The sequence below is a fragment of the Mustela nigripes genome, chromosome X (genome assembly GCF_022355385.1).
Source record: "Mustela nigripes isolate SB6536 chromosome X, MUSNIG.SB6536, whole genome shotgun sequence".
Classification (NCBI taxonomy): Eukaryota; Metazoa; Chordata; class Mammalia; order Carnivora; family Mustelidae; genus Mustela; species Mustela nigripes.
The window spans coordinates 107198563-107217290 of record NC_081575.1 but is presented as its reverse complement, the minus strand read 5'-3'; the positions used below and the strand labels follow the sequence as shown (position 1 = coordinate 107217290).

Below are 18728 nucleotides of genomic sequence, written 5' to 3'. Positions count from 1 at the left end.
TAACTTTTACTCTTTTAAATATTGTTGTCTTTCTGGTTCTATACTTTTTGTGGAAATTGTCCCTATATAACAAACAGTCCTCATTAAGTAACTCATAAAATTCTTGATTTTCTAAACGGAATATTACTATTCATGGACTAAGTCCATTTATTTTGTTCATTTTGTTGTTTACAAGAATAATGTGTTTATCACTAAAGTTCAGCAAATAGAAGTATAAAGAGGAAAATATAGACTATAGACCTTATTCCCCTTTAACACAAGCACTGCTCATGATGTTGCTTATCTCTATGTTTTCTATATTTATATAATTTTTTTTTACAAAGGTAGGGTTGAGTTACATTTGCTATTTTGGAACTTCCTTTTTTTCTACACAACAATTTTTATATCCCTTACTAATGGGCATTTACATAATGTACAGTTCAGGGTTGGTTTAAACAGTACTGTGGCACATGTGTTGCACATTTATCTCTGCTTTTATCCAAATCATTTCCTTATGGGAGTGGAAGTAGAATTGGGGAATCAAAGGTACATACTTTATATGGGTCTTCATGGATATTTGCTTACCTTTGTTTAAAATATTCCTGATGCTATGTCAGTCAGAGGGGGAAGGCTGATTGATAAATAGTAAAACTTGTGTTGAATTTAAGTATTGGGGCACTAAATTCTACACCTGAAACTAATATTACACTGTATGGTAACTAATCGGAACTTAAATAAAAACTTGGAAAAAAATAAAGAAAGAAAACTGAAAGAAATAGTGAAAGTATATACTTTTTTGCCATTAGATAACATTCAGCTATAAAATTAAAATCTAAACAAATTGCTGGCTTTCTCATCAAAAAACAATTCTACCTTTTCATGGAAAAACAATTCTATTTTTGGGGATTGTATATTCAAAAAGAGCACAAAGTATGAAAGAACAAGATGAATCAAATTGCAGCAAACATCATGCAGGAAAACACCATCTAGCCTTCGAAATTCTCAACTAGACACAGTGATCATAACAGAAAAAAATGGAAAGAAATTGATGGATAGAAATGTGTATTGCTGAGAATACATATGCTAAAAGAAAAAGATGACCATCATATTGACTATTTTAGTATAGTTAGTAATTATTTGAATAAATAAAAGTAATGATAAAATGTGGTTATCCTTAATAAGTTGCTCATAAACTCTTCATATAAACAGCATGTTTTCTCCTCTAAACTTTGAACTCAAAAATCTGCTCACTTATTTTTTTGGCAAGCAAAATGAACACTTGGATTTGAATTCACTTTGCTTTGACTCTTGGCTTGAAGAAATGACCGCAGAGATACTTTTTAGCTATCAGAGGATTCATACTCAATGTAGTACACCTTTGGGCACATAATAATCCTCACCAATATGTAATGGGAGACATTTGACCAGTTTCATTACTTTAGTTATCTGCATTAATGTGATTTAAAAAAAAAACTGGCAGCCTCTTATTTGTGTTAGGCAAGTATCACAATGATCATTTTGATTCATATCTGGGACCCCTCCCTGAGTTTTTTTTTTTTTTAAGATTTTATTTATTTGACAGACAGAGATCACAAGTAGGCAGAGAAAGAGGGGGAAGCAGGCTCCCTGCTGAGCAGAGAGCCCATGCGGGGCTCTATCCCAGGATCCTGAGATCATGACCTGAACCGAAGGCAGAGGCTTTAACCCACTGAGCCACCCAGGCACCCCCTGCCCCGAGTTTTTAAGCATTGTGCCATCTCACTTCTTTTCTGTCCTGACTTTTTCTCTTCACCATCACTCCTTTCAGCTGCAGTAGAGGTTGGGATTTAAACAAATGCTCATGCATTATGTAAGCCACTGTGTCCCATTATCCCACAGTGGCTGTAGTCCAGAGCACCTCTTCATTGTAGTCTCACGGTCTGTGATTCTTTCAGTGGAAGTGCTTATTCTTTTCAGCTTGATCATTATCTTCCTGGCAAAAACGTGGCGAATAACAGACAAGGTTATCCATTCCCTTGCACTTGGGTGCCTAGGAAGAAACTAGATTACTGTTCAGACCGCTTGTCAAATCCTGCTTGTAATCCAGGATAAATTTTGATCCAACGTATTTGTATGACATCCTGGAAAATTCTAATCCATTAGAGTCAAGGTTCCTCTCTCTTTTAAATGTGAAGTGTGTGTGTGTGTGTGTGTGTGTGTGTGTGTGTGTGCATGCGCGTGTGTGTGTGTTTTAAGTCTTAGAGTAATATCTATTTTTAATGTGCTTCAAAGCATAGAGGATTTCAGTTACCTGATTAACTGCATAACTAGTCCATCTTCAAGCAAACTAACAAATTATTCTATGTTTAAAATCTTAAAAGGATGACAAGTGAAGTAATTTAACATGGAAAACAGTTAAGTCAAGTTTCAGGACATTTATTAAGTACTTGGATTTAATTATACATTATGTTTTGAGGTGATACTCAAAGAGAATGGCTTCATTAAATTCAGCACATTATATTTTAAGTTTATAGGGTCGTTTGGGACACATTTCCAATAGCATCTGCAGGGAGTAGTGTTACGTTGTCGTTTTTCTTCTATTCTTATAGCGTGGTGAAAGGTTAATTTTATTGATGCTATCTTCCATGCATCAGAATGTTGTCTTGCTTTGTCAGTACCAGCTATCAGTAGTTTAAAGTCAGTCTAATTTAGAGAGACTTATACCACATATCTCTAAAAGATGGTGATGAGAAAGCATGTGGTATAGCTTGTAAGCTCAGGACATTGCAAAATCCTTGTCTTCAAGCATGTGGATTTTTGAATTGTACTTGTGAACAGAGCTCGGATCTAGACCTTGCACAGCATTAATGATGACATAATTTCCTTAAACTCTAAATTACTCCATTGGCAGGATACAGTTTTAGTCTCTGCTTTGACATGGTAAATGTCCATTATGTTTATCTCATAATAATATGGACTCTAATGCAATAACATGGTTAATCAATTCAGAGATAAAATTTCTTTTTTGAGTATTTATCTCCTGAAAATTGATAGGATGGTACACCAATTATGTGATTTTCTTTTTTTTTTCTTTAACTAATCTTATTAAAGGGGGAGAACATTAAATCTTTGAATACTGTACCTCAATTTTATTGTAATGATTTTGCTGGTTACCAGGTGGGGTGGCAGTTGAAAAATTTGGTGAATGCACTACGAGAGGACCCGAGTGGTGTTATCTTAACTTTGAAAAAGCGACCTCAGAGCATGCTTACCTCAGCACCAGCTTTACTGAAAAATATGAGATGGAAGCCCCTTGCTCTGCAGGTAATGAAGCTTAATCATAAGTCATACACCATCATTTTAGCCATAGATTATCTCAGTAATGCTTCTTTATTGTGCCTCATCTCAGCAGCATATGGATTAATCTTGTATGCTTTTGAAAATTGGTTTGTGAAATTATCTCTTCACAGCTTATCCTAATAGGCTTAATTGTGATGAAATCTGTAAGTTACTATAACTAAAACCCAAATGATAAAGAACTCTGCCTTAATTTGTAAACATTTAAAGCATAATTTCAAAAAAAAAACATAAGCAATTTCAAGCCAAAATATGGATAAAGATGAAAATGAGAGGTTTCATCTTGAGATGTAATCTTCTATTTAAAAGTTACACTCTCATACTTGGAGAAACTGGATGACAGTTTATAGACTTCTTTTAAATCAGTTCCTAAGATAGTTATTTATAAACAGTAGGTAAAGAAAGTTTTATATAGTAATTAAAATATACCTACTGCATTCCCTCTGATCATTTTTTCTTTTCCACCCTGTCGGGTAGCAAAATAGGGAAATTATTGCATTAGAATTTCTGCATTTTTCTTCAGCATGAAACTACTCCAAAAAATTACTCTATGGATGTTGATAAATTATATTCATTAAGAAGCATAGTTATCTTGGAAGTAATAAGAATATGATTCTGATCAATGAATGACAAGGAAGTAATACATTTCTTTCCATTTCTGTCAATGTAATCTTCAAACGCATCATAAAAGAAATTTTTGTCTTTCCCAAAACCTGCATTTTTAAAATAGGAGAATATTACCTTTCTTAGAAGTGTAATTTTTTTTAAATTGCAATTTCTCACCGAACTAGAACATTGCCCTTTGTTCAGATTAAAAAGAAAAGCAATATATGTGAATGCCATTGTTGTCACTGCTATAAAAATTGTTATTTCTATATTAACACCTTATACCATTCTCAGATGTTTTTCCCCCTAAAATCTTAAATTCTCCATTACACATAAATGCCCTTATGGATTATAATGATTTGTCATTGTTTAAAACTTTACTACTTATTGACCTCAACGTTTCATTATATTTAAATAACATAAAAACATATAAAATGTTCTAACATTAAGGTCTTTAAATTTTTAATGTTAATCTTTCATTTTTCAAATGAATATATGTAAACTGTATGAATATGTCCAAAAACATTTGAATTGCAGTATATGTCTATTATCAAATATTTTTAATGTCATTAAATTTTTAACTCAATGTTTTTTAACTCATTAAATCATAAATTAGCAGATCAGACTTTCCCATCACATCATTTTACTTTCGTGCTGTATTATAAGTTGCTTTGTTGTTCCACTCTGTAGTTTTCCTATTGACATGTCTTCCTCAAAGATCCTGAGAGGTGCAAACACTGAAGAAGAGTCCCACAGTTATAGCCATTAGGGTTTTTTTCTCTATATATGTGTACTTAAATTTAACAACTTCTCTCTAATCCCTTCTATTTCACCTCAAACACCAAAAAGACACTATTTTCATACTGATTCATGAACTGTGCTTGAGGAAATATCTCTAGGAAATAAATTGATAATTTGGTCCCTTTTTAGATTCTTTTCCACAAGCACAAACTGGAGATTAAGTTAATGACACTATCCAGTTAATCACTTTTATATAAAATGCTGAAATAATTGAAAGACCAACACTTCTTTTTTGCCACACATTTGGTGTATATATTCAAAGCTGGAGAACAAAGACTTTGATTTTTTAAAATTATTTCACATCATGGTTTAATTATAATTATAATATGTTATTAGGATACTATTTTTAGGTCCATTGCTAACTGCCAAGAAATATGCCTCACCAGATCACTAATTATATTTATTCCTCATTGCCTGTACAGTTACTCTGGATATATTTATAAATTTACTTTTTCAGATTGCTGAAATCAGAAAAAAGGAAATCAGCATTTCCATAAGTGCTTATATGTATCAACATTTTTGTAGATTTGTTATTTCAACTGAATTTAGTTCCACTGAAATGTATTGTCCAAGCTCGACTCCTTATAGATAAACAGTACTGTTGGGAAGGTGGGGAACTTGCTTTGAACTTCTTTAAAAACTGCTCCAGTGACTGACTTTTTACAGAGCAGAAGGAAGAGTATTGGTTTTAATTAAATACTTCCTAATGGTGTTAAAACAAGCTCTTGGTGGTAAGAACAATGGATAAGTTCTCCAACCTACTATACTACCATCACCAAATATCCCTGAAATTTTGAAGACCTGAAATCGTACCATGACAGAGTTGTTTCTTGACTTTGCAGCTTTGGGCTACTCTAAAATACAGAGACACCAAAAGTGTAATGGGAACTCTGGTCAGAATTTTTATAGAGTGTAAATTAACCAAAGATGAACAAAACCTGATGGTACCAGAATCTGTAGACTAAAGGTAGACTGCCTCCCAGGCGGGGGTGGGAAGCAAAAGAAATAATGAGATAAGAAGGTCTTACAGGCAGTTTTGGATTCCTTTGTGACTTTGCCAGAGGCCACACATTTTTCCTAGTGTCTAAGAAAGAACCTCAGATGTAAAATGCAATGCTTAATGCAGGAATAATCCTCTGTGTAGACCGAAGTACCAGTCTTACTGTATTCTTGCTTCTGGTATGTGTACAAACACATTGGAGCTAAAATATCCATTAACTCAGTTAAATATAAATATTCAGTGTTCGCACCTGGAGAATTGGACCTTAGGTCATATTTTTGTCCAAACAGTCTACTAAGAAAGATTTAGATAGAGGTTACAAAAAGAAATAATTTATGGCGTTTATTTAATTCAATATGTCTCTTTCAACTTCTTCTTCTCCACCAGGCTTAATTTACCTACTAACATTTTCAAATAAAATATGGCCAGGTTTGTGTATTTTGGAAGCCAGACACTAATACACACATCTTAAAAAAAGAAAAACTTTATTCTAACATGAGGAATAATTATTTTTTTAAACTAACAAGGAAATAATTTGTACCTACACAAATAAAATTCAACCTTGTCTACCCTAAGGTAGAAGACTGTGAAAGAATACCATATTTTCATGAAACAAGTTTTATTTCTCAAAATATTTTGTAAGGGTAGCAACTTCTATTATTATTCAACTGCAATAATAAATTTGGATTTGGATTTTCTTGTGAAAATCATTCGTGAAATTATAGCCAAATAAACAAAAGCATACAATTCAGCTTCATGCTCACAGAGCAATTTCATTAGTACATTTCATGAAATCTGGCAGTACTTTTTTTAAAATTTCTGATTTCTCAAACATTTTGCAATAGAACTAAAAGACTTAGAGATACCTTAGTCAAATATTACAAACAAGATTTAATCTGAATTGAATTCTGTTGTCATCTGCACCATTTTTATAAATAGTAGAGTTGTTTTACATGAGATAGAATCTTTCATTCTGTGTGAGCAAACCAGGGATTTCCTGCTTTCCAAGAACTGTTTTAAAAAACATGTTCTTAGTAGCATGTCTACTAATGCCCTGGATTTTGGTGACCTTAGTGATTACTTAGGTCAAGTTCTTCCAATTTAATGAAGAAAATCCCAGGGAATTCTGGATAAACTTCAAGGTGTATTTTTGGTGTTTGTGGTTTTAAGTTACTGTGAGTAGGTCACAAGCATGCGTGGGTGGTGTCATTTTTTCTTCTTAGAAGAGATGCATGGGACAATTAGCTGGACAATAGCAAGAATCTTGATTGAAATCATCACTGGGAATCAGCATTTTTTAAAAAAACATCAAAGAACCCAGCTTTTTTGGTGAGAATGCCTCTCAAATCATCACTATAATCAATGTTGGAATTCAACATACTGATATAGGTTTCATTAAACACATTCTTATATGAAATAACATCAAGCTGTATCATTAAAATTTTGTTCCTAAACTGCATTCTAATCCATAAATTTCTTATATCTGTGTGAGAGTTTCTTGCTTTTGTGGTTTTGTGCTTTTCATTTAAAATCTTACTGCTTAGCATTATCTTGATGCCATTTTTACAGGAGATTTAACTTTGAGCAGAAAACGAAATGGAAAGCAAATAGTCATAACAGTCGATTTTGTCTGTCAACTGGTATAACAACAGAACACTAACTGGTTACATCACATTTCAAATACACACAAATGTGAATGGTTAAAGTATTCTGTGAAAACCAAAACGTAAGAAATAATAAAATTTGTTTTAATATCGAAGTTATGGATCAGGGTGACCGAAAAAACCATTACTAACAAAAGTTATATTTCTGAGAGTTTTATTTTAAAAGCATGTTTTGAAGAGGAAGATAACCAATATTAAGTATGACACTAGAGAAGAAAGGAAATCTTAACTAAAAATGTAATTGTGCTGACTGAAAGGCAGAAACAATTATATGTTTTACATGCTCAAATTAGTAAATAGCTGCAAGCAGTTGTCACATCAAATTTTTGTTCAGCAGTGTTTAAGCAGATTAATTAAAGTATCTAAATCACAATTGTGTTTTTCAGCCAAATGCTTTCAAATGTTACACTGACTACAGATAATCACCTAAAATGCAAAAATTATTTTTCAGTTTCTTTATTATTTAGTTTCTCATTCTTTAATTAATATTCTAAAAAATGATGTTTACTGTAACTTGAAAAAAATGGAAGTCCAGTTTTAATGTTGCAGTACTAACTATGCCAGTAAGACTGGACAACACAAGAATAAATATGCTCGTTTTAGTACAGTGTGCAAAATTTGATGACTCAGTGGATAAAGCCATTTTGTAGTGTGACTCTGATCTATATTTCTTGTATATCATGTAACTACATATTTTTATGCACATATATCTGTATTTTAAAACCTATACAGATATGGTTTCCTGATCAAATTACTGGTCAGAAAAACAATGTTTCTTTTCTTGGTGGTCTAATAGGAAAGGAAAGATTATATGCTTATAAAAGAAAACTCAAGTCTTTTGTACCTATGAATTTAGATTCTAGAAAAAGCTGTGAAAACATTGAGAGTGGGAGAATTTTGAATACATGATTTCCTTTGCCTAGGTTCTTTTCAAATAATTTAATACTCAAGAAAAGCTTTCCCAGGGAAAAGTATGCCCAATAATTTTCCAGATTAGATCTAACATTCTTGATATGGTCAAGAAACTTAAAAAATTGTATACAATGTCTTGCCTCCCAAAATCCAGCATACATTTTCTCTGGAGTATTTGTTTAGATGATTAAGAACAGAGTTGCTAACATAAAACAACATTCTGGTACTTGTGTTGGGAATTATAATAAAAATGTGTTTGAATCGAGTAAGGACTTTGTGTTAATGTTCTATGCTAGAATAATGGGGTATTGTGATCCATCCGAGTCTGTGCTTATTCCCCAGAGCGACTAAAATAAATGGCCAGGTTTTATACTTTATGTAATCATTCGTATTTCAGTGGGTGTTTTCCCCCTGTAAGGCAAAGCAAGCTCTTTGTGATCTTTGCATTCGTGAATTTTAGGACCACATAATGTATAACACACTGTTTTAATCTTTAATTTTGGGGTTGTCTTTTTGTCACTGGTGTCATTCAAGACTTTCTATAGCCCTATGAAAGCCAGCTCACTTACCAGACAGAGCGACAACTACATTTAAGATAAGCTTGCCAAGAGTTCTTAAAATGTAAAATGTTTCAAATAAAACCTCAATGTCAAATGTAGTTTCTTAAGTATGGAAGCTCTTTTCTCATAATCTTTAAGACCATTGAGGTTTCAGAGGTATGCCTTCCAGATGTGCTCAGTTACCTTAAAAACGTTAGAAGTGGGAACATAAGGAAAAGACCTGAGCCATCAGAGGATTCAAAGTGAGATTTCAGTGATTCCTTACAAATGCTGAAAATCTTATTTTATAACAATAACAATCTTCCAATGCTGTTTAAACTGGAGGAGTAGGATATTATTACTGAAGTAATCACGCATGATTCAGAGGAAGATCTGTGTAGTACCATATTGTAGGATACGATTCGAAAGTATGTAGCTCAAACTGACAATATGGAAAAAATGTATGTGTATGTTTAACCTAGTAGGTTTCTAGTAATAGTCCTATTGACTGTAGTAAGTTATCATTAACTGACTTAAGGTTACCAATGTATATTTGAAGAGATGCATATGATCATTTTATTTAGAATCTGGATATTTTCAAAGATGCATTCCAGTGCCTGAGAAATCTATCAGAGTTGTTTTAGCAGAGCTTTCTGTCAGTAGGACCATTTACATATGAAAACCAAATGTTATGATAAGGTCCTTCCAGGAAATAAACCTGTTTGCATAGAATCCAAAATGGATCCATATCGTACTTGATTGCATACTGTAGCATATTAAGTTACACAGAAGCTTCATGCTTATTTGAGTAACAAGAAGCAGTCTTAAAATAACCTTGTATTTAAATGATGATAATTCTTAATTCTCTTTCCATATTTTGCCGATATAAGAGAAAGTATCAAGGTGGCAAGAAGAAAATCAAAAAGTATTACCCTTATTTCTACATTTTTCTTTAAATTGGGACTTCTTCATAGTGCTGTAGTAACTACTTTCTATGTTATGAACAGATGATGGAAAGTAAATGTTGCCAAGATAGGAGCAGCTATCTTTCTGCATTATTATGCTAACTTATTTAGATATTTTTCTGAAACTAAGAAATATGCCTATTAAAATGTGAATTGGATGCTGAGAGAATTCCTTTTTTGATTCGAGAGAAGCCGTATGTGTCACTTTTTGTGTATTTTCACACACTTAAATGGTTATTGGTGGTGTTTGTAATTTTAATGCCACTTGTTACAACTAAGAATTTCTTGCTGGTGATTTCGGCTAATAATATCATTTATTCTGTGCTTGATTTAATCAAATTTTGCCTATCTTTCTAATGTTCTTTAACATCTTTTTCATTCTTTTTAATTTTGTATTCAGTTCTTGTTCAAAGGTAGAAAAGTTTTTAAAAGATTATAATTTTAAATTATCACAAAAACTTCTTTTGGGGTTAAGCAGCTATTTCTATCTTCCCATGAAGTTTCTATTTTATCATATTTTATTTTTTCATTGCTTAATGTATAATTTTTTAAATAGGATTCTCAAGAAGAATGTTTACTTTTTAGTGTGAATTAGTTTAAGAAAAGTAATAGAATTAGTAGACAAAGTATAATGAATATATTTAATATTTACTGTGCGTTTTATTTGGTACAAAGCATACTGATTAGCCAGATGATCAGCTGAAATGTTTCCTGTGATTTATCAGATAATACAATAACTAGCCAGTTGTTGTTGTTAAGCAATAGGGTTGACTAATTTCTGTTTTCTCAAAAGAATAAGTTGTTTTTTTTCAGTCACTTCAATTCATTGAACCAGCTGGCACAGTCAAACCTGTTATTCATTTAAACATATTTAAGAGTCTTTTTCATCTACGTATTTACTAATTTAGCGCATCATGCTAACTGATACATTAATAGCAACTTCTTTCTGAAAATAGAAACTTAGAGAAAATAGCAATTTGAAGAACGCTGACATGGCTAATATTTAAGCTTACTGGAAGTGGAAAGACACATGCACCCTAAGGAATCCAAGTAATAATCCATGTAGAATGTTAGTAATGGTCCAGGCAGAATAAAAATTCTGTTGGTCCTTACCTCACACTTCATGGCTATTTAAAATATACCTGTAAGCACTGACTATTGTTTCTCTTTTTTCCTTCCATCCCTCCTTTCTTCCTTTTGGTTTAGGAAAGGAAGAGGTGGGCACTAACCAAAAAAGATTCTCTTTACTTCTATAAGTGGTAAAATAAAAGGATAGGTCTTCAGAATAGAGTGACCCTAAAACAAAAGAAAGAGAATAAAAATTTTTTAGATTATTTTTAATTGCTTATTTTTTTTAGAACTTGTTCTTTAGTTCACATGCAGTATTAGAATAATTTAAAATAAGAGATACTGGAGCATTTAAAAAGCATACTGAATATAAGTTTTTCTCTCACACTGTATGTTACAAAGTTTTGGAAAGTAATGTACTGCATAATGGATTTTTTAAATATTTCAATAATGATGAAAATTACTTATTTTTATGTCATCTGTATCTAGTACCAAGATGTCCTAACAAAGAGGAAAGCGATTATACAGTCACATCACAGTGATTATATATAGTATGTCTAAAGACTTGATCTAAAGAACCTATCATTCAGAGATGTGTTGTAGAGGCATGTAACATATCACTAGAAACAATACGCTTCATTTCCTCAGACTTCATGGTGTTCATCCATACAGATGGCTCTTGATTACCTACATAATCTCTTGATTTCCCATCGCCAAGATTTTTGTTACTAAAAGACACTTAATTTAACTGGACACTCTTTCAAAATCGGCATAAACAAAAGTTTACTGCACACTCATAATACTTCAAAATTTCTTAACATGTAAAGTTTTTGACTTCCTTTACATCATATGAGATAGAATATTGTAGAGTCCCAAAATAAATTATCAATTATTTCCCTTCTCTCTCTCTTTCTTTAATTTCTATTTCACATAGATTAAAACTTAGCCATCATTTTGGCAGGATGTGTGATTTCAAGCTATTAAGGTGAGCTGTGTAATAAGGAAGGTCAAAACCCATGAATTTAGTCATAAACTATGTAGCCTACCCTAGTGGCCTACATTGTGCATTGTATTTATGTTTGGTTTTTTGAATATTTTGTTTCTCTGTAAAAAAGCTTTGTCACAATATAAAATAGCTGTAATATGCCATTTTTTTTTTTTTTTTGTCCAGCAATACATGTGAAAGTAATAGAACTGTGGGTCTATATAGATTGGCTAAAAGTGTTTTCATATTGGCTAAAATGGCAACATCTTATCATGTGAAGTTACAGTTCATTTTGTGATCATTACTTTTGTGTTTGCAATTGCACTAAAATCCTTATTTTTAATATGTTATTGTATACATAGCTAATCCATAAGATCTGTAAGATAAACATGAACATTTGTGAATTTTAGTCTCATTTTAGGATAATTTTTCAAAGCAAAAGGTCATTCCAAATGCTTTGAAGCTTAGAATTGGGAGAGCTCTTAAGTTAATGCATTCTGGTGTATCGCTTTATTCAGTATATATGCTTTTTTAATTTTTAAAAAAGCATTTCATACTTAAATAGGCATGAAAATGTGACCTATAGAGGTGTATCTAAACGTTATTTTAAACCAATGCTAAATGTGCGTGCCTATGAAGGGTGGAATGATTGTGTTACATTAATCACCATACTTTTGAAGATGTACCATAAGATGACCTTGAGAAGACAGTTAGTTGTGTTTATCTTTATGAAAAAAGAAAGTATTCTCTCATATTGGCCTTTCATCCTCTATTCTTGTAAACCTTTCTGAGAATCTGTGACATTCTGCTAACTTAGGAGTATAGTATATCTTTTGGGGGAAAAGATAAGAAGTATCTTTCTTGTGTATCAGTCAGGATGTGAGGAACTAATTCTTTTGAAAGTTACTCTTTATTGTCTTCCCTTCAAAGGTGGGATTCCAACAAAGCAAATTTAATTTAAATAAGTTTCTGACTGTGAAATAAATCTTACCATTATGAAACACTGCATGGTGCTTTTACTTTATAAATGGTTTTTACATGGTTATGCCATAGAGTAAGGTGAGTTGAGAACTAAGTGGGAACCTCTAAAGTAATAAATTAATTTGGTTTTGGAGATTGAAAGGAAAATCTGTGCGCTAAATAAACTGCTTCTTGATTTCAGCCAAGTTCAAAAACTGCAAAAATAGATAATTTTAAAATGATAACTATGTGTCGTTGTTGTTGTTGTTGTTTTGTGTGTTGTTTGTGTATGTATTTTCTTTTTCATTTTAACCAGCCTCTTATACCTAGAAGTCCCACAAGCAGCGTTGCCACGCCTTCCAGCACCATCAGTACACCAACCAAAAGAGACAGTTCTGCTCTCCAGGATCTCTACATCCCCCCTCCTCCTGCAGAACCATATATTCCCAGGTAAAAACCAGCTTCTATCCAAAGACTAGCCTAACTATGTAAATTGTATTGTAAATTCTCAAGGAGCACCTTGAATGTTTTCTTAGATAGGAACTCTAAGCATATTCTGGAAAACTACTGCATTGTAGAGAAGGCACTTTGCTTAATAATAGCAGTAATGGGCGCCTGGGTGGCTCAGTCGGTTAAGCGGCAGGGAGCCGCCTTCTCCCTCTCGCTCTGCCTGTTGCTTACCCTACTTGTGTGCCCTTTCTCTCTGTCAAATAAATAAATAAAACCTTTAAAATAATAATAGTAGTAGTAGTAACAATAGCTAATCTGTATTAAACACTATGCATTAAGTATCTTGTAAACATTTTCTCATATAATAGGAAAGAGTAGGAAAGTAACAACAAATAACAATTGGGATTCTTTTAATAAGTAAGGAATAAGTGAGGGTTCTTGGCTAAGAAGACCCAGAAAATCTCAAGTTACTTTGAAGCATTCTATACTTTTTTTTCTAAAAGAGAAGTTTATAGATAACTTCTATGCCTTCTAATATGTGTGCAATGAGGGAGCTTTTTGGGGAGGGGGTAAATGATGAGAAGAGAGAGTATAGTATCCCCCCAATATTTCTGTATCTACAGCTTCTCCTTGATTAGTTCAATAATGTTTCTGTCAGAAAGTGGAAAGAATTTGCAAGAGAATGAGTTGCCTTTAGAGCCTATTTTCTAGATTTCTTGAGGCTATATCTCTGTTTCATTTCCAGATTCTATTTGAAATTCCTGGCAGGTGTGAAAGATTACAACTTTGTGCCATAATGCATTCTGTCCAAAGCATTCTGATATCCAGCCTTGTGGAATATAAAAATTATGGAAAGGGGCCAGCACTAAATGGGGATAATTAATACCAATCACAAAGAATTTGGTTCCATTTTTAAATTAGGTTTGCAGTCACTCTAAAACAGTAATTTAAGGTCTCTTATTTTCAAGCCACACTTCATATTAAATTTCTTCAGTATATAAAAGAACTGAAATACCTTTTTTAATTAATTTTCATTATTCTTTGGTGCACCTAATGTTTCAATTCTCTCAGATATGAGGGTACTGACATTTTACTATCTAAATGTTACATGACAGCATAGTGTGTCCGCAAATACTGTATTGTTGTCTAGTAATAAAACTGTAGTCCATTTTATAAACATTTTAGTTCTTAATTTTGAGAATTAAATGTAGCTGTGGGAACATGGTTTATAAGAAGACATAATTTACTAAGCTGGCTTTTCACAGATCTTTCTAATATGTAATTTACAGTCTTATGTTAAAGTTACAATCAGATGCACAGCTCCGTCTGATATCCTAGCCAAACGCAAGTGACATTTTAATTCTATTAAGATGGTGTCAGGCTTTGAATACTCTTGCATGAGGAACAATAAAAATGTGTGCTTCAAATAGTGAGTCTTTAGTTTGTTTTCATTTTAATTGGAAAGACTTTTATTTCAATGCAAATGATTATTTAAGAAACCTTACCCCAACAGCTACATGTACAGATAAACATCAGAAGATTATTTTTATCAAATATCTGCAGTTTTTTAATCTTCTTTCCTTTTCTTTTGTGTAGGTAGGAACTTATTATAAAGAAAGTATTTCCTAGATAGAAACTGTTTAAAATATACTTCAGGAGACAAAAGAATAAAATGATTGAGTTCTGTCCTCTGAGTGTGGTGGAGATAGGATTATGGCAATGTGTGGAAGCCAATAAAAAGCTTGAACATACTATTTAAAAATACTAAAGATATTAGAAGTTGAAGTATCAACATGTTGATACTTGTTTTGTCAGTATTGTTTGAAAGCGTCATACTTTTCAGTAAACTTCATAATCACTTTAATTATCCTACATATATTTTATTTAATGTAATCACTATTTCAGAATATGACAATATTCTAGATATATTTTTAGTTAAATTATTAATTATCCAAGACACACAATCAATTGATATAACACAGTCAGAACAATCCATGCATTTGAGTTCCTTGTATATATAAATTATCTGCATTTTCAGGTTTGACTTGAAGTTACGGCATAAATACAGCCTTGACACTTTTTTCCCATTTTGCTGTTTTGATATTAAATGGGGCTTGCCTAATTTAACTCATCTGAATGTTTCTTTTTTCCTATATTAAAAAATTTTGTTTATGTAGGGGAGGCATATTAGTGTTAATTTGAATTGTAAATAATAAAAGCTTCCTCACCTTAAAACCAAAGGAACCCTTAAAAATGGCAGGGCTAATAGAGGGCACGGATTGCATGGAGCACTGGGTGTGGTGAAAAAATAATGAATACTGTTTTTCTGAAAATAAATAAATTGAAAAATTTTTTTAAAAATGGCAGGGCTAGTTGTCAGGTGGAAACATTTTCATGGGCTTACAATTCTTTGAACACATTTATTCCAGAAGAAAATGTGGTTTAAAAAAAGTGCCTTTTCTCTAAAAGAGAAGACACTCATGTACGTGGAATGAGTAAAATTTGGTCAGTTTTTTATTATATGTCTTATGACTATATGTAGCTTCATTAAGCATTTACATAATTAACCAAATCTCTTTTTCCATGACAAAAATCAAGAATTTGTAGGTCTTTGCACAACTCTGAAGTTCAAGCACTAACTTCTCTCAGTTTTACTCTGAACCATTAAATATAAAGAAAATCCACTAAAGCAATATTCTAACTTTACATCTATTTCCTTAAATCCTTTTCAGAGTAAAAGTGTAGGTTTATTATATACATAACATTAAGAAATTTTTTTAAAAATCTGTACAGCAGGACCAACTAATATGTTGAGTTGTTCAGAGACTCGTGATGTGAGTACATACATACACACATGCACACATAAAGAGATACGCACACAACTGCACACACACTTATACACAGAACACATATATCGGTTCATTCTACTGCAAAGATTGTGTTTCGTTTGTACATTTCTTAATTCAACTTTATTTGTATGCATTTCATATGGACATGTTTAATAAATCTTACTTGTTGGTATGAGGTGAGACCTCCTTTACTGTATCATTACAGAGTAAGTAATATCAGCCCTTGAAATTTTCTGCCATGGGGATGTCCGTATAAATAGAGCGTGGTGAATTAACTAGGGCTGAGTCACCCTCTGATCTTAGCTGCATTAACATTCATGTCACAGGCCTGATAGAAATGTTTTCCCATTTACAGATAGGCAAAACCCTACTCCAGTGCCATGAGTTCGTTAGGGCTGTTTTAAAGCTAATTGCAGTGTCAATTTCTTTTTGGTAGAGGACTAACAGTAACAAAAAGCACCAGGCAATTTGTTCAGGAAAAGTTTTTAGCTTGCTGAAAATGAAATTCTGCCTGGATTTTATATTTGTTTTCTTCATGTTGCCTGAGAACTAGCTGTCCAGTTGCAATCTAGCAATAGGCAATATTTTTAATTTAAACAATAAAAGAGTGAATAGCAATGTAAATGGCAGTCTTCACTTGTGATGTGTTAAATACATGAGACAGCTTGCTGATTCAATCAGTCTTGAGAATATTATTTACTACTTTCAATATATTTCAAATACTAGGAATGTAGCTCTCTTCATTTGGACAGACCTAATCTAGACATTTGCATACACCTACAAAAGCATAGTATGCCCTCGTATGGAAGTATAGAAGTATAATATTCTTGCTGAACTGTAATTCATATCTTAGAATTGATTTATAAGCTCATCACCATTTTATAAGACATAGTGTCAATTAAAATTGTGTTCTTTTTATCTGTCTCGTTATAATTTAGCTAAGCTGTTGATTTAAGTTTTCAGTCTTAGCACTTAACATAAAATTAAATTTTTCTCTGGTTTGATAGCATTCATGACACTGAGGGTAGAACTAGAAGCAATTAAGAACTAGGAGGAAATAAAATTAATGATCTGCAAGGGAAGAAACATTGCATTTACAATCATAGTCGTGTTCTAGAAGACAGGCTTTTCTAACAAAGACTTCATAGCTGTCATAGTGAAACACATCATAAAATAAACAAGGTTCAATTTAACCCATCCTAAGTGGAGTATTTCTACCAAAATTCCACTCATTAGGGGCCCAATTGCCTGGGCTGTGTAAATTAATACTCTATGTGAGTAACAATTTTAGGGATCCCATAAATGATTAGACTTTTCTTTTTTAGAATCCTATAGAAAATCAATTTGCCATCATCTTAAATTCCATATTTTGTCAGGTTTCTCTGTGTTCTCTCCACAAGAAGTGTTGCTGATTTGCAATGAAATTTTGAATTTTCCATTTAGAATTAGTTCTATGAATGTGTATTTTTGATATTAAATAAGATACATAGATTTTAGATGTTGAAAGTCATTCTATTCAATTAGGTTTATTTTAAATTAATAACAAGCTGTTTGAAATTCTTATGATGCCAGTTCACAGAATGCTAATTTGGTTCTTAAGGCTGCAAATGTCCTTACAAAGGTGGTAGTTCTTAAACACATCCTTGTTTTTAAACAGTGCAAATACTACTGTACATCAGTTAGTTAAACTGGCACAAGAAAGCTATATTGGTAGCATTGTTAAACTTATACCTACTATCTTGAGCACCAAAAGTAATTTATGTGCTGACATGATTTCTTTTGTATGACATAGCACAGTGAAAATGAACTAGAGCAGGAGTTAAAAGATCCAGGATTCATGTCCAGCATTGTCATTTATTAGCTGTGTGACCTTTAGGCAAGTTATTTAACCTCTCTGATCCTCAGCATTTATTTTCCTGCAGTATAGGGATAGTTAAAAATGACACTTTAAGCCTCAAAGAAAGTTTTAAAAAATCAGAAGATATATTGTATGAGAAGGATATTATAAACTGTTTTAGACCCTCTCTGCCATTTTACCACCCTAACACTTTCCTACATCCTTCTCCTTTACTTTTCTTTAGGGATGAAAAAGGAAACCTTCCTTGTGAAGACCTTAGAGGACATATGGTTGGCAAGCCAGTGCATAAGGGATCTGAATCACCGAATTCATTTCTGGATCAGGAATATAGAAAGAGGTTTAATATTGTTGAGGAAGATACTGTCTTATATTGCTATGAATATGAAAAAGGAAGATCAAGTAGTCAAGGAAGACGAGAAAGCACCCCGACTTATGGTAAGCGTTCTTTTCTTACATTGCCAGGAGAACATGTCTCACATGAGAACCTCTGTTTCTTTTCATAGACTTTTGGGTTATGAAATTTCTTGATTTACTTGATAGCTTTTGAATCTTTATAATTGATCTGTGTCTGTCATGTGCTTCTAAGTGGAATCTCAACAGTGTAAGTGTGATATTAAAAATTATTCAAAATTTTCCAAAGATAGGTAAGAACAGTAGGTAGCATTTTAACTCATTAATGACTTAAGGACACCTTGAACACATGTAATTTTTGTTATGTCAGATATCGCCAAATTGGAATAATTGAATTTTCCTTTT

General features: G+C 32.4%; 1 protein-coding gene across 5 annotated transcripts in view; it reads left to right on the top strand.

Annotated features, from left to right (window-relative positions):
• CNKSR2 (connector enhancer of kinase suppressor of Ras 2) overlaps positions 1-18728 on the top strand; it is a 280721-nt gene that overhangs the window by 158696 nt on the left and 103297 nt on the right. For 3 of the 5 annotated variants that reach the window (XM_059384801.1, XM_059384798.1, XM_059384802.1), the window contains exons 9-11: positions 3136-3282; positions 13132-13265; positions 18196-18407. In XM_059384801.1, coding sequence (XP_059240784.1) covers positions 3136-3282; positions 13132-13265; positions 18196-18407 — 493 coding nt within the window. The remainder of the gene's footprint in view (positions 1-3135; positions 3283-13131; positions 13266-18195; positions 18408-18728) is intronic. The other 2 variants (XM_059384800.1, XM_059384799.1) reach the window with 1 other exon arrangement.